General features: G+C 39.0%; 6 protein-coding genes across 6 annotated transcripts; 2 read left to right on the forward strand and 4 right to left on the reverse strand.

Annotated features, from left to right (window-relative positions):
* The first annotated feature begins 31 nt into the window (after positions 1-31).
* On the forward strand, positions 32-2,314 carry LOC145706913 (pyridine nucleotide-disulfide oxidoreductase domain-containing protein 2-like). The gene is made up of 8 exons (XM_081784370.1): positions 32-141; positions 203-538; positions 580-675; positions 718-1,019; positions 1,110-1,271; positions 1,311-1,564; positions 1,606-1,864; positions 1,904-2,314. The coding sequence occupies exons 1-8, from the start codon at positions 72-74 to the stop codon at positions 2,108-2,110; spliced, it is 1,686 nt and encodes a 561-aa protein (XP_081640496.1). The 5' UTR covers positions 32-71; the 3' UTR covers positions 2,111-2,314.
* LOC145706914 (uncharacterized) lies at positions 2,082-2,845 on the reverse strand. Its single transcript, XM_081784371.1, has 5 exons — positions 2,639-2,845; positions 2,513-2,586; positions 2,395-2,464; positions 2,248-2,335; positions 2,082-2,197 (listed from the first exon to the last, which is right to left on the reverse strand). Exons 1-5 carry the CDS (start codon positions 2,733-2,735, stop codon positions 2,164-2,166), a joined length of 363 nt encoding a protein of 120 aa, XP_081640497.1. The 5' UTR covers positions 2,736-2,845; the 3' UTR covers positions 2,082-2,163.
* Positions 2,846-5,679: 2,834 nt separating this feature from the next.
* LOC145708106 (uncharacterized) lies at positions 5,680-7,370 on the forward strand. Its single transcript, XM_081785729.1, has 3 exons — positions 5,680-5,847; positions 5,983-6,232; positions 6,283-7,370. The coding sequence occupies exons 1-3, from the start codon at positions 5,717-5,719 to the stop codon at positions 6,379-6,381; spliced, it is 480 nt and encodes a 159-aa protein (XP_081641855.1). The 5' UTR covers positions 5,680-5,716; the 3' UTR covers positions 6,382-7,370.
* Positions 7,371-7,988: 618 nt separating this feature from the next.
* On the reverse strand, positions 7,989-10,966 carry LOC145707986 (uncharacterized). The gene is made up of 5 exons (XM_081785587.1): positions 9,578-10,966; positions 9,325-9,484; positions 9,073-9,254; positions 8,797-8,979; positions 7,989-8,222 (listed from the first exon to the last, which is right to left on the reverse strand). Exons 1-5 carry the CDS (start codon positions 10,507-10,509, stop codon positions 8,066-8,068), a joined length of 1,614 nt encoding a protein of 537 aa, XP_081641713.1. The 5' UTR covers positions 10,510-10,966; the 3' UTR covers positions 7,989-8,065.
* Positions 10,967-12,861: 1,895 nt separating this feature from the next.
* LOC145707408 (uncharacterized) lies at positions 12,862-13,803 on the reverse strand. Its single transcript, XM_081784929.1, has 3 exons — positions 13,571-13,803; positions 13,167-13,450; positions 12,862-13,122 (listed from the first exon to the last, which is right to left on the reverse strand). The coding sequence occupies exons 1-3, from the start codon at positions 13,697-13,699 to the stop codon at positions 12,954-12,956; spliced, it is 582 nt and encodes a 193-aa protein (XP_081641055.1). The 5' UTR covers positions 13,700-13,803; the 3' UTR covers positions 12,862-12,953.
* On the reverse strand, positions 13,780-16,469 carry LOC145707407 (uncharacterized). Its single transcript, XM_081784928.1, has 7 exons — positions 15,126-16,469; positions 14,905-15,072; positions 14,776-14,864; positions 14,484-14,587; positions 14,243-14,443; positions 14,084-14,203; positions 13,780-13,971 (listed from the first exon to the last, which is right to left on the reverse strand). The coding sequence occupies exons 1-7, from the start codon at positions 15,210-15,212 to the stop codon at positions 13,799-13,801; spliced, it is 942 nt and encodes a 313-aa protein (XP_081641054.1). The 5' UTR covers positions 15,213-16,469; the 3' UTR covers positions 13,780-13,798.
* Between the last annotated feature and the right edge of the window lie 4,303 nt (positions 16,470-20,772).

Here is a 20,772-nt window from a genome sequence, read left to right on the forward strand (position 1 = left end):
ATCAAAAAGAAACCAGCCCGGTCGGCGGTTTCATCAAAATAGCTGTCTAGTTCACTTGAACCAATTTTTCGATGAAAAATTTTAAGAGATCTAGCTCATGGCTTGCGACATTGCCGAAGAATTTTCAGGGATCAAATCCTGGTAAATCATTCAGGCTACATCAGTCTAGTTAACATTGATTCTCGATGAAAGTTAAATTCAGCAAAGCCACTGATAAGTGCACCAGACGAATTGAAAAGGAAAAAATACGACGCTTTGGTCGTTGGTGCTGGTCATAATGGGCTCATTGCAGCGACATATCTCGCGAAGAAAGGAAAAAAAGTCGCTGTGATCGAGAAGCGGCACATGATCGGTGGAGCAGCTGTGACTGAGGAACTACTTCCTGGGTTCCATTTTTCTCGGGCGAGTTATCTTATGGCTCTCCTCAGGCCAGAAATCATTCAAGAGCTCGATCTTGTCAAACATGGACTCAAGTGGTTTGTCAGAGAGCCTCATGCCTTTACTCCACTGAGAGATGATGATAGATTTTTGTTACTAGGTACTGGCTAATAATAAAAACTACATGTATCAATTTGAAAGGTTCTGATGCCAAAGCGAATTGTGATTCAATTGCGCAGTTTTCAAAGAAAGACGCAAAAATATATGACCAGTACAATAATGAAATGGAAAAACTCGGTAAATATGAGATAAGAACTTAAAAAAATTATAAAATTAAAGCTGATGCTATCACACATCTCATGACAGCCATGCCTCCAGATGAGAGATCAAGGTTGGGGGAGAACATAAAAACCGGAAAGCAAATGTACAAAATGGGAAGAGAGCTTGATTGGGACTTTTCGCTTTTGCACAAAGTTGCGACCGCCCCAATGAGCAAGATTCTCGACCAGTGGTTTGACTCTGAGCCACTAAAAGCTTGCTTGGCGACTGATGCTGTTATCGGAGCAATGCTCAGTCCGCATACTCCTGGATCGGGTTATGTGTTACTTCATCACGTAATGGGAGGCGTCGAAGGACACAAGGTGAGATTTCATTTAACTATTATACATAATTGATTAAATTCTCCGTGAAGTAGTAGACTGGGATTTAATTTAATCTGGAACATCATTTAGGGCGCTTGGGCATATGTTGAAGGCGGAATGGGAGGAGTATCACTAGCTATTGCTAAAGCACTCAAAGAAGCTGGCGGAGACATTTACACTGAAACACCAGTATCTTCTATAAATGTCAGCAATGGCAAAGCCAACTCACTTACCTTACATGATGGGTCGATTGTAAGAAAATTCATACAAAGCAAAAAACAAATTTTCAAGGTTTCTGCGTCGAAGATTCTAGCAAATACAACTCCAAAAGTTACTTACGAGCATTTGATGTCTGAAAAAGATCTTCCGTCTGGATTTCTAAGTGATATAAAAGGCATTGACTACACATCTCCAGTGACGAAACTCAACATCGCTGTGGACAAATTACCATCTTTCAAATGCACGCCACACTCGGGAAATACCCCAGGCCCTCATCATTTCACAACAATCCACATGAACTGTGAAAGTATGGCAGAAATAGACAGGTGATATCATATCTGACATATCAGTTTTTAAATTATGGTAGAGCGTACATGGAATGTGCGACAACAGGCCGACCATCGAGAAACCCGATCATCGAGATGACTATTCCATCTGTCCTGGACAAAACCCTTGCACCCGAAGGCTCCCACACAATCGGGCTCTTCACTCAGTACTCGCCCATCACTTTTGACGGGAAGAAATGGACTGACGAGCAAAGAGAGAACTACACCGAGAGATTGTTTTCAGTCATTGAAGATTATGCACCAGGCTTTAAAGATTCAGTTCTGGGTGTCGACGTCCTGGTAAAAATAACGCCATTTTATTGCTCTACCTTCTTTAAGACGCCGCAAGATATCGAGGAGCAAATCGGTCTTACAGGAGGAAACATTTTTCACGGTGCAATGGGTCTTGATCAGCTCTTCATAGGACGCCCCGGCTATCGATCCCCTATTTCTGGGCTTTACTTGTGCGGATCTGGAGCGCATCCTGGAGGCGGAGTGATGGGACTCCCTGGGAAACATGCTGCTCTTGCTGCTCTTGCTGACTAGTTCATTTAAATTTGCTGAAGGCGCATTGAATTGAAATTTATTCTCTTTGACGATTAATTGAAAAAGTAGTTTGTAGATCTTCGCGGTCTGAAATAATGTAGATTTTTAACTAAAGCTAGAAATCATGTTTATACTACATGAGACGATGCTGGTTAAGTTTTGCGGATTTCATGGCGTCGACCGCAACATAATTCGGGATTTGGGTTTCTTTGTTCGCGGAAACATCTTCAAGTAAAACGTTTATATGTTCTTCAACTCTGTATATAAAACTTAGTCAAAATTACCGTTTTTGAAAGGTCGGCGAGTCGACTGAACAGTTACATACTGCCCGATCGGGTTTGCATCTGACGTACTCTTAGAAGCGCGCATTTATTTATTCATTTTATGCTTATTGATAATTACCTTTGATGTGTGTCGACGAGAGTGATCGTTTCTCGTATTGATGCGGTTCAGTAAAGCTGCTGGCTCTCCGTAACCTAAAACAACGAAAAATCTCATTAACAATATTCTTTTTTTTTCTAAACTTACTTAAACTCTGTGAGCGTTTTCCTTGCAGCCTAGCAATGTCGAAGGGGCTAACATAAATAGGACTAGATAAGCCGCCGTATTTACTGGAGCTTGGCATGTTCACTCGTGGCGATGGCCTGGGAGGAATAGGCGGAGGAGTGTTGTTCCTGGCGCTGCTAAAGTTCGTCGGAGTTGCCGGTGTCGAGTCGAGATTCGTGTAGATTGTACTTATGAAGGTAAAAACTGCTTCATTTTAATCTTGTCGAAAGTAATAAAAAGTTTCTCCTTTCCTTGTGACACCTAAGTTTCCATCTGTGATGGATCTTCGAAAAGTAGGTTGCTTCTTTATTGAAGGTAGAGGAGCTGGCGAGGTTGATGCTGACAGAGACTTTGACGATCTGTGTCTCTTTTTCTTGTTCTCGCTCTCTTTTGAACTTGACCCCCGAATTTTCTTAGTCAGAGTCGAAAAAAATGACTTTTCTTTATTTTGGGCTTCTCGTTCTTTTTTTCGCTCTGGGTTTTTCGCATCTATTTCTTCTTGTAGAACTGTTATTGCCTGTAGTATGCTGTTCATCTTAAAAAGAGTAAATTTAAAATGTACTTCCTTCTTACAAAACCAGTTGGATCGAATGGGGATGAAAAAAATCTAGGTCTGTTCATGGTCCCTATTTTCAAATGCTCTTTTTTGTGGGTTAAAATTTTTCGATTTAGGCACGGGCAGGTCCTGATCTTATAATGGCAAAAAGTCGCACCGGATTAGATTGTAATTTTACGTACTTTGTAAATTAATCCTCAACAATAAGCCGCATTGTACCTAAATCCTCCCAAAATAAACGAGCATAGATCGCCTAAAGTTCATTTTGATAACAAGTTTAGGTGAAATGCAAAATTCCGAATTTCGGACTTTAAGTTACGTTCAGCCGACTCAAAAATTGCATATAATTTTATCTGAAATACCTGAGAAGCCATGAGCTTGCGCTCGAGTTTCTGGTCATTTTTGTGTGTCATGGTTCCTCTCACTCAACTGATGAAAAAATGATCTTGAAGAAGCGCCACAAATCTCCGTCCAAGGCCACTAAATCAATAATCCAGCTTCAAATGCTCTGAAATATTTCCTCTGACAACCCGTTGCGTAAATTGAGACTCATCAATTTCAAGTAAATCTTTAAAATGCTAGAATATATTCTAAATCAGATGTCTACATGCATTTAAAATAGATCTAGGGGAATCAACCCAAACCATGACCCGAACCAAGCCTATGTTAGGGCTACGCCAAAGGTTGGGGTCGAACCCTGACATAAATTTTCTCCTTGATTTTTATTCCCAAATTATAGTTGACATTTATTTACATCCCCTCATCCCGAGTCAGGAGGGTCCAATCTTATAACCGGTCTTGGACTGTCAAGAGTAAGACTGTCAACAAAAAAGCCCAGAAGAGATTCGGCGAAGAATCAACGAGTTTAGTCGCCAAAAGAATATGAAGGCAGCTCTTCTACTGATGATGGAGAACTGTATGTGTTTTGATATGAAATGACACTTGGTGAATACTAATAAATATCCTAGCTAACAGCTAGAATCGACAGTCGAACCACAAAGGGGTTATCCTCTATGATTTTTCAATGATTCATGAACCATGATGAGGAATACCTTGTTTTTTGTACTCAATTATAGTCTATAATTTATAGAAAGAAAACATTGAAGATTGAAGAAGTGAATTTAAATCAATAGATTTTTGTGTATAGATCAGAGAGTGCGCTGCAATTCATGAAGTATACGTCATTCTGATACTTTTTACCAACTCTGGTATAGATATTATACCAGTAGGTAAGAAAGTTTTAATGGTTTTAGGCTAAAACTTTTAGCGAAGTCTGTTGGAGTCGGTTACACGACGTTTTCAGCATACCGACATTTTCAGCAACCGACGTTTTCAGCAAACCGACGAATTCAGCAGCGCTGAAAATGTCGGTATGCTGAAAACGTCGGTTTGCTGAAAACGCCGTTTTTCACCTGAAAACGCGTGGGCGTTTGCAGTGACGAAATTTTCTAACCAAATGGATCTAAAGACGACGTTCTCGGAATTTTATTGGCTAATTAAAAGTTTAAAAGCATTTCTAAATGAGTCATTAGAAATTCATTATTTTGAAAAAGTAATAAGAAAAAGCCAAATATCTTTTTTAATACATAATTATCATAATAATCATAGTCACCAGTTAGTTAACAGTATTAACGTATTATTCAGTTTCGTGAATATGCTGTTAAAAGATTGAAAATAATGATAAATCAATATTTAAAGGAGAAAAATAACAATTTTATTAAATATAATCTTTTGTAACTGACTAATTAATATTCAATCGATTTTATGTTATTTTACTATTTACGGGAATATCTTTTTCAGATGAAATTTGATAAAATGGTTGCCTCTCTAAACGCCCACGCGTTTTCAGGTGAAAAACGACGTTTTCAGCAAACCGACGTTTTCAGCAAACCGACGAATTCAGCAGCGCTGAAAATGTCGATATGCTGAAAACGTGGGTATGCTGAAAACGTCGTGTAACCGTTGGAGTCATTGTTTTTGTGGCTTCAAAAATAGACAGCACACCAAAGCATCGGTTATATAATACGAATGGCGAGTGCTCATTGGTCGGTTCTTTTGAAGCGCGTTTCGTAGCGAAAATGTCCCATTTCACTTTTTCGAAGAGTAGAATCGCTTTCATCCTTTTTGAATTCCTTACAAGAGCTCAGCGCAGCAGCCAGACGACTTTTTAGTGAAAAAGAGGCACTTTCAGTTCGAGAAAAATGACCAAAATTGACGCAACAGGCTGGCGATTCGCGAAAAACGCGAACTCTCAAATCTTCCCTTTTTTGAGCCAACTTGTTACGTAACAACATCAGTTCGGACTTTCCTGTTAGATGATATTTACGATACGTTTTTTCTACCGATGTTTTATGAAAATTAGCATCTAAATCCGGATTTGACTAATATCTAGCGTAATTATTTGTATTTAGTATCCTCGAATAAAAATAGGAATAACTTCCTTCGCAACTGAATATTCCCATATCACTCATTAATTTCAATTGTTAAGAATTTATTGCTTCAGAATGTTTCGTCTTACAAATAAAGGCAGCCAGTCGCGTAAAAACCACAAAATCATAAATCAAACGACAAAAATATCGGAATCGGATCAAGCTATTCCAAAAAGCTCCCTCCAGCTTCAGATGGAAAAGCAAAGGTGAATGATTGAGCTGAATCGAGAGAGCTTTAACTTAGAATTAATGAAAGCTGGGGGTTTCCCTCAAGCGTATAATTCCGAAATTATCGGATAAGCCATTCACGAGTGCCATTTCGTAAATGATATTTTCCATAGGGAACTAGAAGAAAAGGCAAGGATAGAAGCAGAAGAAGCCAATCGAAAAATGCTAGAGCTGCAAGAACAGAAGAAAGCAGCCGCAGCGGCTGCCGTTCCAGTGGCTCCTGCTCAAGTCCCAACGTCGCCAGAATACTCGCTGAGTGATATGGAAGCTTACATTGCGAAGATGACAGAATACGTGAAACATATGCAAATGCTCGAACAAAGAAATTTGCTTTTGGAGAAGGAGAACTCAAGAATCCAAGAGGTAGATTCTATTTGAATCTTTCATTTGAAATTTTTAAACTTGCTTTTTAGGAAAATAATAATCTTCGACGCGAAATGGCCGAGCGTGTTCACATAAAGCCTGGCATCATCACAGCTCAAATTCAGAAGTCATTTCCGAATTACCAATAACTTCCGTAAAAGAGTTAGTATCTTCCCTCGTGATATCCCATCCACCCAAATATATGTTCACTTTACCAAAAGACCACATTACTTGCATTTTTGAAGGTTGAGAACTTTTCTCCCTGCCTTCTTGGCAATCATGCTATTATTAAACTTTCCTTTATTCTTTGCGTTACTGCATATTCAATTCCATTTTTCACGTTCTTCCGCCCCAAAAAATGCCAACGTTGGTTAACTTCAAATTTGGTGTTTTTTGCTGCGATGCTTTCTTCTCGGAGCGTAAAAAATGGACATCATCAACCATCTCTTTTCCTTCTCATCCCTCAACCAGTCTGCTTTCATTTTCTACAGCATCGTCGTTCGTGAAACCACAGTAGCAGTAGCAATAAAGATCATTCATGATCACGAGGCATCAGAATTCAAAGCTCCAATGCTTCCTTAAAAAACGGCGCGTTCTGCACTTCATCAGTCAGAAGTTTTCGTCTATTTAACGCCGACACGAATACCGACCAATTAATTGGTACAACGCCCTTTAATGCCATTCCGACACTTTTGGAAATCTGCATATTTACTCATATTTACGTAATGATATGAGTTTAATATGGGGATAAAATTAAAGCTAAGCGTCTGAGAATTATTTATCTATATCATTTATACAGTAGACTAATCAGTTTCATTGTGATAAAGGGGTAAAAGGGGCATACCAATTAATTGGTACGATCTGCGTTCAACGTTGAAAAAATTTTATGCGTTCCGAAATAAATTCTTCTCAAATTGAAGTTTAAAATTTCATTTTTTGGCTGTTACTTAATATAAAAAATATTGCTGACGATTCAAAGTCCGTTTTTTTCTCTTCTAAGTTATGCTGTTATCTCTCATCAAACTGTTTGCTGAGTATTTCCATTCAATTATTATCGGTGACGGTATTTTGTTTTTTTTTCCTGTGAGAACTTCCTATTCAAAGTTTGTCCCATTTTTCAGTAAATAAATTTACCTTTCAAAAACAAGGCTCTTCATTTTTTTAATACGAAATGAAGCTAAGTGTCTTTATTATTCTAGCCTAGGACTTTGAAATTTTTTTCTTGAAATCATAGAAGAGAATCTTGCCTTGCCTCACAAAATTCGCGAAAGAAGGCAAAGAGAGATCGAGCCGATATTCCTGCCAGACGAAAACTAAAAGGGGCTTTAGGCATGTTTTGATCATTTATATTTTAGTAACTGATAAAACAACAAGACAGCTAATTTGACAGAAATGATCATTTTATTTCTTTTTGACAGAAAAGATCGCGAATTATGAACGTTGACTGTACAAATATATAATTAAGGGCGGTGTGTGTGTTTGATGGGCTGATCAATGGAATTAGGGTCGATGGACTAAGGTATCCAACTGATCTGTTTGTAAGTTGCGCTTATCGCAAGGATGGAACTGAGACCTTTAAACGCGCTTCCTTCTATGCGAGAAGGCGTCTCCTTCGTATCCTTGGTGTGATAAAGGTGTCGCGGATCTACAGGTGTCTATTCATCCTATAATCACAGAGCATCCAGTGAAGAACACTGAAGACTCGAAGAGCGTAGAATGCAAATCACCTTAGATAAATAGACGCTTACTGTACAAGTAGATGAGAGAATGTGTACTTGGCTGTGTAGAATGGAGAGAAATAAAGAGAGGAGCTTTTGCTCCCATTCGCAGTATTTAAAAATCATGAAGATTGGTCTGTTTGATTCGGCAAAGACACTTTAGGAGATACTTCTTGGAGAGTGGCTTCACGCGGAACCAACTCATGCGGTCCAGGGTCTTCTGATCGGAAGGCCAGAGGTAGAAGGGTCCCGAGTGTCGGATTGCCGGAGGTCTGAAGGAAATAGTGAGCAATGGCGGAATTAATAGCTCGCTATTAGTAGCGAAAGCGCGTGTTGCTGCTATGATGTAAGCTGGTACGCTACAGCACCAGCCCGCGCGGTGCGCCTTCTAAAGCGCCAAATGGTGTAGTAGCGATGGAACATTTGTTGAACCATGTTCAATCATTATGCTATTAGGGCGCATCTTGGCGCAGGGTGGTGTGGTACCCACCAGCACCGCTTGGCGCATTACAGCACCAATTTAGAAAGCCAGAAGCCGTGGAGGCTTTAATTTTTAGGCTCTGAACGCGGGGAGTAATTGGCGCGCCGCTGGTAGGCCTAGCAATTTTGCAATCGGCGTGCACATGTGTTTATCTCGCTCTACGAAATTCGCGAGGCTTAATTTTTCAGCGTCTAACTGGGCGCATTTTTTTTGGTGGAACGCGTACTAGACCCCTGCGCGCGGTCTAGTGAGCTCTACTCCACCGCCAGCAGTGGTGTTTAGAACGTCACTGAGACTTGGTGGCGAATGTCACTTGACATGAACCTCTTACCACATAATATTCACTGTTCAATAAGGGGCTTTACCTCTTTTCTAGGTAGTAGTCGAGAATTCGGACGGGGCATCGTTCTGGCTTCGCCAGGTTGGGAACAATCTCGCCACGCTTTGCATTGCCACGCGAATCTTTGTAGCGGTATATCTCTAGCAACTGAGTTGGGTTGCTTGGGTTGAAAATTTTCACTTTCTCAAAGTCGGACATCTCCATATCACTAGAAACAAAGAGTTAATAAATCTTGCACGTTCACATTTTCGAGTTTCGATTTTTGGGTTTGTGATTTGATTGTTTTGACGAATAAACAAACCGATGAGCCTGGGATGAACGAATTTTTAGATGCTTGACGATGATCATAACGAGCGTCTGCGTAAGAGCCTCAGGCGAGTGGTAACCAAGTTCTCCTGATTGCCAGAGCGTTTCTTCATCTGATCTTGGAGTTGGCTGTATCACAACTGTTTTCACGGAACAGTCCATCGCCTCATTCATGGCCTTAATTTTGTGTAAAAATACCAAAGACGTCAAAGGAAAAAAACATATTCGTCGATTTTTGATACAATACCTCGAGAAAAACAACAAATTTCTCATTTCGAAGAATATCAACTTGTCGACCAGTCTCCTTGAGAACTTTTTGGAGAGAAAATGCAAACGCAGTGATGCTATCGATTTGGTAGGCTTCTCCGGAGTCTTTTCGAATCTCTCTGATGAAGTTGCTCATCCATCTAAATTATATGTTAGTTTTGTCAATTTCATTTCAGTGATAACAAAATATAATTTCTTCGTTTCAGTTTTCCTAAATATAAATTTTAGCTTACTTGACAAGGTCCTCAGTGTTATCCAAAGTCAAGAAGTCTTGTGGCGCTTGATCGTTGATGTCTGATTTGATAGTCAAACCAGGCAAATTACCGGCGTTTCTCTTCTTAGCCCATGACTCCCACTTTCTAAGGGTCCATCGGCACTGCTTGCAAGTAATCTGTGTTTTGCCATTCTGATCCTTAGTGATGACTCCTGTGCCGACGCCGCTAAACTGCGCTGGACCGATTTCTGCATCCGGCTCGATATCGAGATTGTCTCCTGGTGGGAGATCGTCTTCATCTTCATCAGCATCACCCTCGACGTCAATGTCAAATTCGCCGTTCTCGCGTGCAGCTCGTTTTCTCTTTAGTTTTTCCATTCGCTTGATGATCCACTGCGGCTTTATTTGATGTGTTGGCGCCGGAGTTTCAATAACAGTGTTGGCAGCGTTAGGGTCAATGATACCCGCTTCATGTTCGGAGCTAGAATCTCCATTTCCTGACTCATGACCGGAATCGCTCTGGTGCGATGGAACTCGTCCGTCCATGCCCGGGATCTTCTCTTTGATTTGGTTTTGCTGCGCTCGAAGAAGAATCGAGTACATCGCATCGCTCCAGTATCTATTGACGGGCTGGTTCTGGCCGACCATACCTGGTCTCAATCCTGGTGGAATTTGCACCTGATTTTGTGCCTGTTGAGCCTGCTGTTGCTGATACTGATGATATTGGTTGTTAACCATTTGTTCGTGAGCTTGCTGTTGAAGCCGGTTGAAATACAAATTCTGCTGAATGTTTTGTTGGAGTTGGAATACAGCTGGCTGTTGTTGGGAAAGTGCTTGTACTTCTTCTTTTGCTTCAGAAGCTGAGGAGCTGGCGAGGATATCGGATATTCCGTGCTTGACCCTCTTCGAGTTTGATGATGGTTCTGACTTGCTGGAGCATTCGGAATCCATAGAGCGCTTTCGGGAATCTTCATCTGTTGTGGCAGGGAAGAAGAGCCAGGCTCAAGCTTGATGCCAAGCTCATCTGTGAACTCTTCGATGACCTTTTCAATCTCGCCCTGTCTCTCCTTGATGTACATAGCTGTTTTTCGAACAACTTGTTGAAGATGGCGCATTTCTCTAACAACGCGGTCTGCCGTTTCAGCGAATTTCGGATGCGAGCGCGCCTGCATCAGCTCCAGAGGCATTATCTGTCGTTTGTTGAGCTCATTGGTGAACGCCTGGTAGACATCCTGGTCTTCCTGCTCACAGGATGAATTGTGAAAGTTGAGCATTTGCTCAGTGGCTACTGTTAACGTCTCCAGCTTGACTGATTTTTAAAAAAAGGTAGTATAAAAATGGTCTCTAGAATTTTAGATTATATTACTTCTCTATTTTCGAAAAATATTTTATGTTCTGATGGTCGAATTCAGAGAAATATGCTTCTGAGAAGGTTTGCGCGCTCCGCGCAGATGCGCGTTTAGAAACAACGCCACCTAGCCAGTCTTCTTGATTGAGCGCCGCGCGCCATCGCGTAACGCGGTACTTGGTGCTGATGTAATTGTAAAGGACTCTATTTAGAAGACATTTCTCTACATGCCATTTTCCCTCGGCAATAAGAATATTTGCAAGGAATTCAAGGAATTCAAATTTTAAAGGACCGACCGTTCTTTTTGACGATTTTCGGGGATCAATTTTTGACTTTTGAAAATTTTCTTTGCCTGTTCTCACGAAATTAAATGACGACTCCAATCAAAATTTGCCCCATTTTTCGTGTGGGACGCAGTATTGAACCCCTTTAGATATCATCACAATTCTTATCTGGTAACCTTTATACAAGTCTAAACTATATTTCGAGCAATTATTACCTAACGTCATGAAATCCATAAAAAGAGCGGGATCATTTTTTTTCTTTCTGGTTCCCTTCGGCTATTATCTGGCTAAATAATTGGCCAAAAATATTTTTAAAATCTTAAAGGTATTAACCCAAAACCGATGTTTGAGAAAGTCATTCCAATATGAGGGGGGAGGGCGTTTCATAATTCCTTTATTATGGAAAGTAAAGAAAATCTATGTCATCAATAACTTTTAAGGTTTCCTTATTAATTTTCATGAGCAGTTATTTTTGCATGACGATTTTTGCCATTTTATGTGAGAGATTCAACTGTTTTCTGTTTTATTTTCGGATATGATACGTACACTGGTTAGGTTACACTGATACAGGCATATGGTTAGGGAAAGGGTTACAGAGAAGCTAGGCTACGAGAAAATGTTGTCATATTATGCATTCGTATGAAAAATAAAATGTTAAAGTAATAATGAGTTATCTTGTGTACGGTTCACTGAATTAATCGCTTCTCGTTTTAGAAAGGCAAAAAGTTATGTCACTAAGGAGAGGCCGCAGCACCACCAAGATGTTACTACACCATGAGACACCACACTAGCTAGGGCTACGTTCACTTCGTGAATTATTTGGCAATCCGTCGAACACCTCCTCCACGCTGTCTTCTTACGATTTTGCCTTTTTAAACGAGCCGCCATAGTAATAATCATCATAACCTATCAAATAAATTCCATTTTAGAATAAGATAAAAGCAACTCTAGTGTGCAAAAATTCTATTCGATTTTTCAATAGAGCAAGTATTAGTAATTGACTTTTACTAAAAGTCGCCGACAATAATCGCAAAGAAGTATGTTACATACAGCTTCAGCTCAAGTATCATGTAGAGCTTATATGAAACTACTTTGGTAGAACTATTATTTTTACAATTTGTTGAAAGACCTGAAAATTGTGAGTTAAATCGAATCCCATAAAAGATTATCTTCATTAGTATGCATAATTACGAAAATTGTATTTTAATCTGAGAGAACTCAAATTTTTGAATAAAACACTATCTTCGAGAGGGTGCGGAGCAGATGCGATGAATTTCCACATCGTAATCGCTATAATCAGCATCAATCTTTCATTTCAATCTAATAAGACTCTCATTCTATGATATTTCAAGCTTTGGCTTGTGATCGTTCGGTTTTGGATATTACGGTAGCCGCTAGAAATATTCGAAACGCATTTGGCCCGCCGCCAACTTCTGACATTTTCCTTGAATCGCTGCCAATTTTCTCGGAAAAAAGGGATACCACCCTTATCGCTTTACTTTGCGATAGCTGCAGGGAAAAACATTTGAAATTTTGAAAGTAATTAAATAATTTTTATTATCATTGTGCGAAGTCTTCTTATTACATTAATAGAACAAAAATAAATTAAATATATCAACTTTTATTAAATAAAATTCGTTTCTGTTCAAATAATTATTGGTTTATTGGGATTTCTAGAGCAAGATAACGAGAATTAAAAGATTGACTTTTCCCAGCGTGGGAATTTAATTCAAAGAAGAGCGAAACCTGAAGATAATCAGTGATCACATTAGAGAACATTTATTAGATGTTTCTCTCTTTATTTTGTAAAGAGAGCAATCCCTGCCTCCGATGAACATGAGACCGCTTTCTTTCGAATGCGAATACTGGACGATATGCAGCGGGATCCATTCAATGGTTGGTTTGCTGCTCGGTGAAAAAATAACTTTGCGACTAGAACAAAATCGGTTAGAGAATATTTTGAGGCTTAAATTTACCTCGGCGACAAGTCACACTCTTTTTTGACATTTTTAAGTTCTGTCTGAACAATTTTTAATAGTTTTTGTTTGTTCTCGCTTTCTGGTAGGTCTTGAAGCGGGCTCACAAAGAGGGGACGGCAGTTGCTCAGCCAGCCAGTGAGTTGAGATGTAAATGGCGGATAGTCCCTGAAGATGTTTGGCGCTTTTCGAAGAACATGCTCTTTGCGAGCTATTGTGAACTTTTTGTAAACTCCGTCAGTGCAGTTTTTGCATCGAACCTGGACGCCACCGCACGTCATGCACTAAGTAAGACAATTTTTATGTCAGTCAGATATCGTAATAAACTATCACTTCGATAGAAAGGTACAGTTCGTCTTCAAGGCTCAAAGTACAATTTTTTAGATTCTACTTATCCTCTTTACCTCAACTTCTCCGTCTCCACCGCAATTATCACAATCGCCGCAATCAGCTTCTTTCATATGAACTCCATTTGACACCTCAGTACCAATTTCGTATCCTTCATTCTCCTGCTCCTCGTGTCCATCGCCCATGTCAAACTCGACATCATCACAAAGCGAGACTTCGTCCTTTTAGCAGGATCAACTTTCAATCTTCGCGAGCGCTCTCGTGATGTTACAGCTTAATTAATTTTATTTTTGTTGGAACGTTCCAAAGTTGACCGTTTCCTGACAGGCCATGTCGCCCATTCCGCCGCACTGTGGACATTCAACGACGCCGTCTCCGCCGCATCTCGCGCAATCGTCTAAAGCGCTCCCAAGACAGTTTTCACAGCTCATATTTGCCAATGCAGAAGGTAGATTTTCTATGCAATAATTTTTAATTTTGTATTTATTATAAAAAATAGTCAGGGTTAGGGTAAGGTTAAGCTACTTAGGGCTATGGTTAGTTTCAATTAACATTGTGTAAAAATTAACCTTGAACAGTAGAATTCGGACGAATATATTTTGTGCTTCGATGTTTCCAAATAACTTCTTCAATTTCTTTCTCAATAGCTTCCGTGCCGCGTCTTCCGAGCATTCTCGTCTCTATTGTAACTGATATCTGTTAGGATCATTAATGTCATTTTTTCATACTATTTAAATGAAGAATCCCTACTAATTGGTAAAACGGCCCACTTAGCGAGCAGCTCATCGCGATTTTTCGATATTTCTTCTTCTTGGATTTTGCGATCATAATATTTTTTATATCTTCAATTTTAAAACAATTGTATTGGCGGCATATCAGCGGCTGTTCTTCCTCTCGAAGAAGAGGAATCATCAAGTGTCCTATATCGCCTGTAAAAAGTCTCTATTAGAGCCTCTTATCAAAAGTTACCTTTGTTAGTATGGTTGATGGTCACTATTGAACACTTTTTAGGCTCCTCTGTGCGCTCCACGGGAAGTAACTCCTCATCGATCAAAGACAAAACATCCTCGCTCCTTGAATTTCATTTAAATAATTATTCTCTATGCAATATTAATCAATTCCTTGGAAGTAATGAATAAACTTTCACAGACCGTTTTGAGGCAAGTCTGTTAAAGTACGCGGATTCTTAAAGTTTCATAACAAAGGCTCACTAGTCACTTGGATATTTTTTGTTTTCGTAAAGGTCAGAATAGTATCTTACCCTTTGAGCAAAACAAAATCTGGAAATACTTTGACATCGCTCTGGCCACTCGTCTCAGTGAAATCTAGCGGACGGCCTAGCCGCTCAAGCTTTTGAAGGTTAAGTGATATTTTTGTTATAAAAGTCTACCTGTGAGATGTTTCCATTCTCTTCTTTTCGCTTTTGCAAAAGATTGAAAGCGATTTTCCATCGATTTTGATTTCGGTAAAAATCGCTTGTTTTTGAAATCTTTCTTGTCTCATCTGGACTTCTTCTTTCGGAAAAATAACTAAGGGACTCCGACTTGAGACTCTCTTCCTTGATTTCAAATATATTTGGTTTTGTTTAGAAGCATACGGTATGCTGCATACCTCTTTCTTTTCTTCTTCTCTTTTATTATCGGCATTTTTAATAAGAACAAATGCTCTCTGCCATTTTTTTCCAACTTTAATTGACATTATCACAGCTTCAAAAATTCATTAATTTCGGATGCTTCATTCGATAGAATCATTTTCAACAAGTCGAATGTGTTGAATATTGGCCTCGCCATAAAAATGAATGATTTGAAGGAAAATCTACATTTACGATCCTCTTCCCTTATCCGTCTCAAAAGCTCTGTCACGCACGTTTTATCTTTCAGAATAATTCATTGCCGAGTTGACGATGACGAGACAATACCGACCATTTGAACAATTACTTCCTTGGCTCGAAAATAAGGATGTTACTACGTACCGAGTATTTCAGACTCCAAACCCGAGAAGCGCTGCCACTAAGGCTTTCCAGAGCTTTGATTGGCTGACCAGCAAATTGGATTTTCAAAAGTCGACGTATATGTCTCGGGGCAAACGCTTGAAATACTCGGTATATCATTTTCAAGGATGATTTTTTCAAAAAAGTGACATTGGTATTGAAAAGGACATGTTTAATCGATCAAAATTATTATAGTGACACCCTTATTTTACTGAATTATATAAAAATATTTGCTCCTAATAAAAACTCCGAACATTTATTATTTTAACCTAACTGAAATCAACAAGGAGTTCTATCAAAAATCCTTAAGTTTAATTTTTCAAAGGAAAACAAGAGAGTAAATCTTCGAAATTTGAAATCATGTTTTTCAAATAAACTCTAATCAAATAATCTGATGGGGTCGTCCGCATTGCCAAGGATTCAATATGGTCTATACTCTCGGTAGGTGAAGGCGCCAAGCCGAGGCAGGGAGATGCAACGTGACCACCGCCAAGTGCTAACTCTCGCAGAGGCAGAACCTCGGCCCAACTCGACAGCGGCGAGGCTACTCTCGGCGTGTGATGGCTGAGTTGATGTGCAAACATAATGAGCGAGTTGGGCTGCTTAATCAAATCAAGCTCGACCCCCGGATGAGCTGCATACATGTATTTGGAGATATGGAGGGAAAAAATTTGAATTGGCTAAAAGTTTCCCTTGTAGGGTTTTCTGATGCGAGGAATCCGAGTCTGATGTCAAAAACTCTTTATGTCTAGTTTTAACAGGGTAGTAATATTAGCGAAATTTTCTGCCAAAAGTAGAAAAGCCCTCCAGGATCCAGAAAATGGAACTTTTTATTTTTGATTTGTCAAAATTTCAATTCTCTATATCTTTTTTAAAGATTTACTCCTTTGTTAAATCACCCCTTATTTATAAGGACTCTCCAGTGCTAACAACATACTCTGAAAGATAGGGTTACACTTTTTCAACAAAAGATTGTCAGTGTTGACCTCTCATAATGATTGATTCGTAATATATTTGGGGTACGCGTTTCGGCGACTATTGTGCTTTCATCAGCCCCTAGTACAGATATTAAGGGTAATGGTATACATCGGCGCGGCGCTGCTCTCTCGATCCGCGCTCCGCCAGAACCTATTTCTCACGGAGCCGTAAAATCTGAACGGATAAAGATTTTCAAAATTCAAAAAGATTCTGAATAAATAAAAAGTCTTTTCTACAAACACAGCGAAATTGGTAATGATTGTCAAAGAAAAACTATCTGAAAATTGCCAGTTTCCTTCCAATGACATTTTCTTCGATATTACTCATCCAAAATTTTTGAAAATTATACTTTCTTGTAGAAAATCGTCAGCTCTACAGGTCCTGTTTTTCAGATTTTTGTTTTAAGATCTTTGGATTTTAATATGCGCCCTTGAAGTCAGCGCTGCGAGGTCGTGGCGTGAGAAATAGAAAGCGGAGAGGCGCGAGAAGAAGTAGCGCTCTTTACAAATTGCGATGTAAAATTTATAAAAGCTTCAAACAAAAATCTTAAAAACAGGATTTGTAGAGCTGACAATTCTTTACAAGACAGTGTAATTTTCAAAAATTTTGGATGAGAAATATCGAAGAAAATGTCATTTGAAGGAAACTGGCAATTTTCAGATAGTTCCTCTTTGACAATCATTACAAATTTTGCTGTGCTAGTAGAAAAGACTTTAATTATTCAGAATCTTTTTGAATTTTGAAAAAATTTTATCCGTTAAGATTTTACGGCTCCGTGAGAAATAGGTTCTGGCGGAGCGCGGATCGAGAGAGCAGCGCCGCGCCGATGTATACCATTACCCTTAATTTCACGAGAGGTTAGATTTTCCGTAAATTAGATTTTCCGTATATATTAGATTTTTCCGTGGGATTGGATTTTCCGTGAGTTACGGAAAATCTAATATACGGAAAATCTAACATACGGAAAATCGAACATTATCTTAATAGCCTTATCTTTAAAAACACTTAAATATACTGTGTAACATTGAAATAAATAAAAAATTCTTCAAAGATGACATAGTTTGCGGTTCTTGTTTGTTCAAATACTGCATCGACCAAAATTGGGTTATTGGTAGGGAAATCACTAATAATTAAGCTTATTTTCTAGCTTCGAAAGGTGAGATTATAAATTATAATTTATAATAAAGATTTAGAATCCTCAGAATCTTGGGATCATTTTAAGTATTGATAGTAGTAGAGTTTTATATAGGAGAGTTGACCCCCTCGTACCCTGAGGGCATTTAGGCACCTCCGAAGTCCCATAATCCGGCAAACTTCAGAAATTTGAATTTTCGAACGCCCAGACCGCCCTTTTAGAGCGAGCGGCTGTGCTAGAATTGTAGCCCGGACTCTGACGGTCATTTCTAGGGGTCGAAAAGTACTGAGGCCCCCTTTTCTGGGGCGCTAGAGACCTCCGAAATTGGGGAAGTCGACCGAAAATAGGTACTTTTTCGAAAAATATACTTATTTTCTTCACTGATGCTTGATATGAGTTCCGATCTACTTTTTAAGGTAGCTGACACAATTTGGGGTCATCTGAGGTCACTTGAGGTGAAGATTATAAAAATAATTAAAAGCTGAATTTGTGACCTCAAGTGACCTCAGATGACCCCAAATTGTGTCAGCTACCTTAAAAAGTAAATCGGAACTCATATCAAGCGTTTTGGAAGCATCAGTGAAGAAAAATAAGTACTTTTTCGAAAAAGTACCTATTTTCGGTCAACTTTCCCAACTTCCGACTAGAATGCGAGAATCAGCGCTACAAATGCAAAACAAAAACCTGGATTTATGCTGCTTGCCCAAATGTAGAAGATCCAAGATTCTTTGAACAAATGAATTGGCAAAACTGTACATTCAGTAATTTTTAATCAAATACTTTTCCTTCAAAGATTCGAATTTCCGTAGATTCGATTTTCCGTGACTCACGGAAAAACTCCGTGAGATTAGATTTTCCGTGAGTTACGGAAAATCTAATATACGAAAAATCTAACATACGGAAAATCTAATTTACGGAAAATCTAACCTCTCTAATTTCACAGCTCAGAAAAAGAAAGAATACTCTCACCTAGAGTTGGACAATTTCGAATGAGATAGAAAGTTGAAAACAAAAGATAAAAACTCGCTTTCGCGGCAGATGTAATGGAGCGCCAGAGAAAGCGAGTTTCAAGCTTGTTCAGCTGTGAAATTTATATCTGTACTAGGGGCTGATGAAGGGACAATGGTCGCCGAAACGCGTACCCCAAATAAATCACGAATTTTCAACAAAAGCTTAAAAAACGTGATTGAAAATTGGCTTTCTTTATATTTTGCCGCAAAAATATACTTTGAAAAAATTTTGCAGCCCCATTTTTTCTTTGATGACCCAATTTAAGGGACTTTTTCGAAAATTTTGGAGCAAAAAAGTCCCTTATTTTGGACTCCGACTGTATCAGGAAATTGAACCTGGCTTTTTCAATCATTTCAACGCGAAGATTTCTGTCAGCTTCAAAAGAGTCAGATTCAAACTGAGGAATGTTAGGCTTGATTAGTTCATGATTGGCTTAATTTTGTGGTTAGGGTTAGGGGGCACCTCGCAAAATGACAGAACAGTTTCAACCGAGGGGGATAGGCGAGGGGTTAACCCTAAGGGGGTAACCCCAAGTAACCCTAGACTAGACCCCGGCATTAAAGGACCTAAGGGGCGAAGCCCCGTGGTAAGGGGCACTAAGATTTTTAAATTTATTATCCAAGAAGGTCCACTGATATGGCATTTTCTCTTTTTAAAATCAATCATTATTCAAAGCAATCATGAAAACCTCGAGAATCACTAGAAACTTTTCTGGTCGAGCAAGAAAAATCCCAGGTTCAATTTCCTCATGAAATGCGGTGACCTGGGTTTGCCAAACCCAGGTTCTCAGGAGTGGCTGACCTGGGATTTTCGAAACCCGGCTTCTCGAATTCTGCAACCTTGGACTAGTACCATCCAGGTTAGGCACTTTTGAGAACCTGGGTTTGTTAATCCAGGTGACCGCCTGCAACCAGAAAAATTTTTACATTTTTAAAATTTTGATTATATTTTTGGATTCCTTAATAAAAAATGAACATTTTTGTTATCCAGCTTTTTCGGCATTGACTTACTTTTTAAACAAAATTTTCGATTTTCTGTCTAGAATTCGAGATTTCACAAAATTTTAAAATTGGTGATTTCACTCAAGAACAATCTGTATCTAATTTATATTTTTAAGATAGGGTTTTTAATGATTTCTTTATCATTATGAGTAAAAATTCCGAGTCTCCACGACCTTGGTAAAATTCTATTTGAGAAATGAGCAAAAATGAAGATCGGAAAATCGTATTATTTTAAGTAACAGAAAAAATTTTTCAAGAAAAGCTTTCCTTTTTAATTGTCGCCGGTGTATTCATAAGGTTTTGAACTTACTATTTATTGTATTTGATGGAGAAGAAAAGATTCCGTTATCGAGATTTTTTGATTACGAGATACTCCCACTTTTACCTAAATTTTTGAAAATCTTTTCGAAAAAATTTTTCTTGAATTCGCCGCTGTATTTTTCAGACCCTTTTCTTATCACCTGATAAGTCAGAATTTGCCTATCTAGGCAGAGTCTTCCGCACTTTTGGTTACAAAATCCCGATTCTCGTCGACCCTCTCCTTAACGGTAAAACATGAAATCGGCGCGGCGCGGCTGCCCGTTCAGCGCCCCGCCGTGACCTATTTTTCAGAGGCCCGTCAAATCTGAACGGAAAGAGTATTTTCATAATTCTTTTTGCCTTATAATCATCAAAGCCTGCACTTTCATGAGGACAATTTTGAAAAGAATTTTGAGCGTAGAAGTATGAAAAAATGGGATGACTTGGTCAAAGTCTATCTCCTCCCACAATTCTCGTGTGATTTTTCCAAATTAGAACCATTTTGTAGAGCTCCGTCTACTCTACAATTTCGTAGAGTAACTTTTTAAATTTTAATTTTATAGATTTTAAGACGGAGCTTGGAAATGAGCGCTCCCTCGAAAAACGACATTAACAGGAGCGTAGCGTGTGAAAAAGGCGGCCGCGGAGTGAGAGCTATCATTTCAACGCTCCGTCGAAAAATCTATAAAATAAATATTTAAAAAGTTACTCTACGAAATTGTAGAGTAGACGGAGCTCTACAAAATGGTTCTAATTTGGAAAAATCACACGAGAGTTGTGGGAGGAGATAGACTTTGACCTAGTCATCCCATTTTTCATACTTCTGCGCTTACAATTCTTTTC

Source organism: Oikopleura dioica, chromosome XSR, assembly GCF_907165135.1.
Source record: "Oikopleura dioica chromosome XSR, OKI2018_I68_1.0, whole genome shotgun sequence".
In the NCBI taxonomy this organism is placed as follows: Eukaryota; Metazoa; Chordata; class Appendicularia; order Copelata; family Oikopleuridae; genus Oikopleura; species Oikopleura dioica.

What these genes read in the sequence shown, in the direction of transcription:
- LOC145707407 (XM_081784928.1), bottom strand. Translation starts at nt 15,212, where the DNA reads ATGTCAATTAAAGTTGGAAAAAAATGGCAGAGAGCATTTGTTCTTATT. An exon ending in AGGGATTCTTCATTTAAATA is followed by an intron (nt 14,204 to 14,242) that starts GTATGAAAAAAT and finishes AACAGATATCAG; the next exon opens with TTACAATAGAGACGAGAATG. An exon ending in TCCGAATTCTACTGTTCAAG is followed by an intron (nt 13,972 to 14,083) that starts GTTAATTTTTAC and finishes ATTATTGCATAG; the next exon opens with AAAATCTACCTTCTGCATTG.
- LOC145707986 (XM_081785587.1), bottom strand. Translation starts at nt 10,509, where the DNA reads ATGGATTCCGAATGCTCCAGCAAGTCAGAACCATCATCAAACTCGAAG. An exon ending in AATTTGTTGTTTTTCTCGAG is followed by an intron (nt 9,255 to 9,324) that starts GTATTGTATCAA and finishes CACAAAATTAAG; the next exon opens with GCCATGAATGAGGCGATGGA. An exon ending in GACTACTACCTAGAAAAGAG is followed by an intron (nt 8,223 to 8,796) that starts GTAAAGCCCCTT and finishes TATTTCCTTCAG; the next exon opens with ACCTCCGGCAATCCGACACT.
- LOC145706914 (XM_081784371.1), bottom strand. Translation starts at nt 2,735, where the DNA reads ATGCCAAGCTCCAGTAAATACGGCGGCTTATCTAGTCCTATTTATGTT. An exon ending in AAAACGCTCACAGAGTTTAA is followed by an intron (nt 2,587 to 2,638) that starts GTAAGTTTAGAA and finishes TCGTTGTTTTAG; the next exon opens with GTTACGGAGAGCCAGCAGCT. An exon ending in CTTAACCAGCATCGTCTCAT is followed by an intron (nt 2,198 to 2,247) that starts GTAGTATAAACA and finishes ACATTATTTCAG; the next exon opens with ACCGCGAAGATCTACAAACT.
- LOC145707408 (XM_081784929.1), bottom strand. Translation starts at nt 13,699, where the DNA reads ATGGGCGATGGACACGAGGAGCAGGAGAATGAAGGATACGAAATTGGT. An exon ending in GTGGAGACGGAGAAGTTGAG is followed by an intron (nt 13,451 to 13,570) that starts GTAAAGAGGATA and finishes TGTCTTACTTAG; the next exon opens with TGCATGACGTGCGGTGGCGT. An exon ending in GAGTGTGACTTGTCGCCGAG is followed by an intron (nt 13,123 to 13,166) that starts GTAAATTTAAGC and finishes ATTTTGTTCTAG; the next exon opens with TCGCAAAGTTATTTTTTCAC.
- LOC145708106 (XM_081785729.1), top strand. Translation starts at nt 5,717, where the DNA reads ATGTTTCGTCTTACAAATAAAGGCAGCCAGTCGCGTAAAAACCACAAA. An exon ending in CTTCAGATGGAAAAGCAAAG is followed by an intron (nt 5,848 to 5,982) that starts GTGAATGATTGA and finishes TATTTTCCATAG; the next exon opens with GGAACTAGAAGAAAAGGCAA. An exon ending in AGAACTCAAGAATCCAAGAG is followed by an intron (nt 6,233 to 6,282) that starts GTAGATTCTATT and finishes CTTGCTTTTTAG; the next exon opens with GAAAATAATAATCTTCGACG.
- LOC145706913 (XM_081784370.1), top strand. Translation starts at nt 72, where the DNA reads ATGAAAAATTTTAAGAGATCTAGCTCATGGCTTGCGACATTGCCGAAG. An exon ending in TAATGAAATGGAAAAACTCG is followed by an intron (nt 676 to 717) that starts GTAAATATGAGA and finishes ATAAAATTAAAG; the next exon opens with CTGATGCTATCACACATCTC. An exon ending in GAGGCGTCGAAGGACACAAG is followed by an intron (nt 1,020 to 1,109) that starts GTGAGATTTCAT and finishes AACATCATTTAG; the next exon opens with GGCGCTTGGGCATATGTTGA.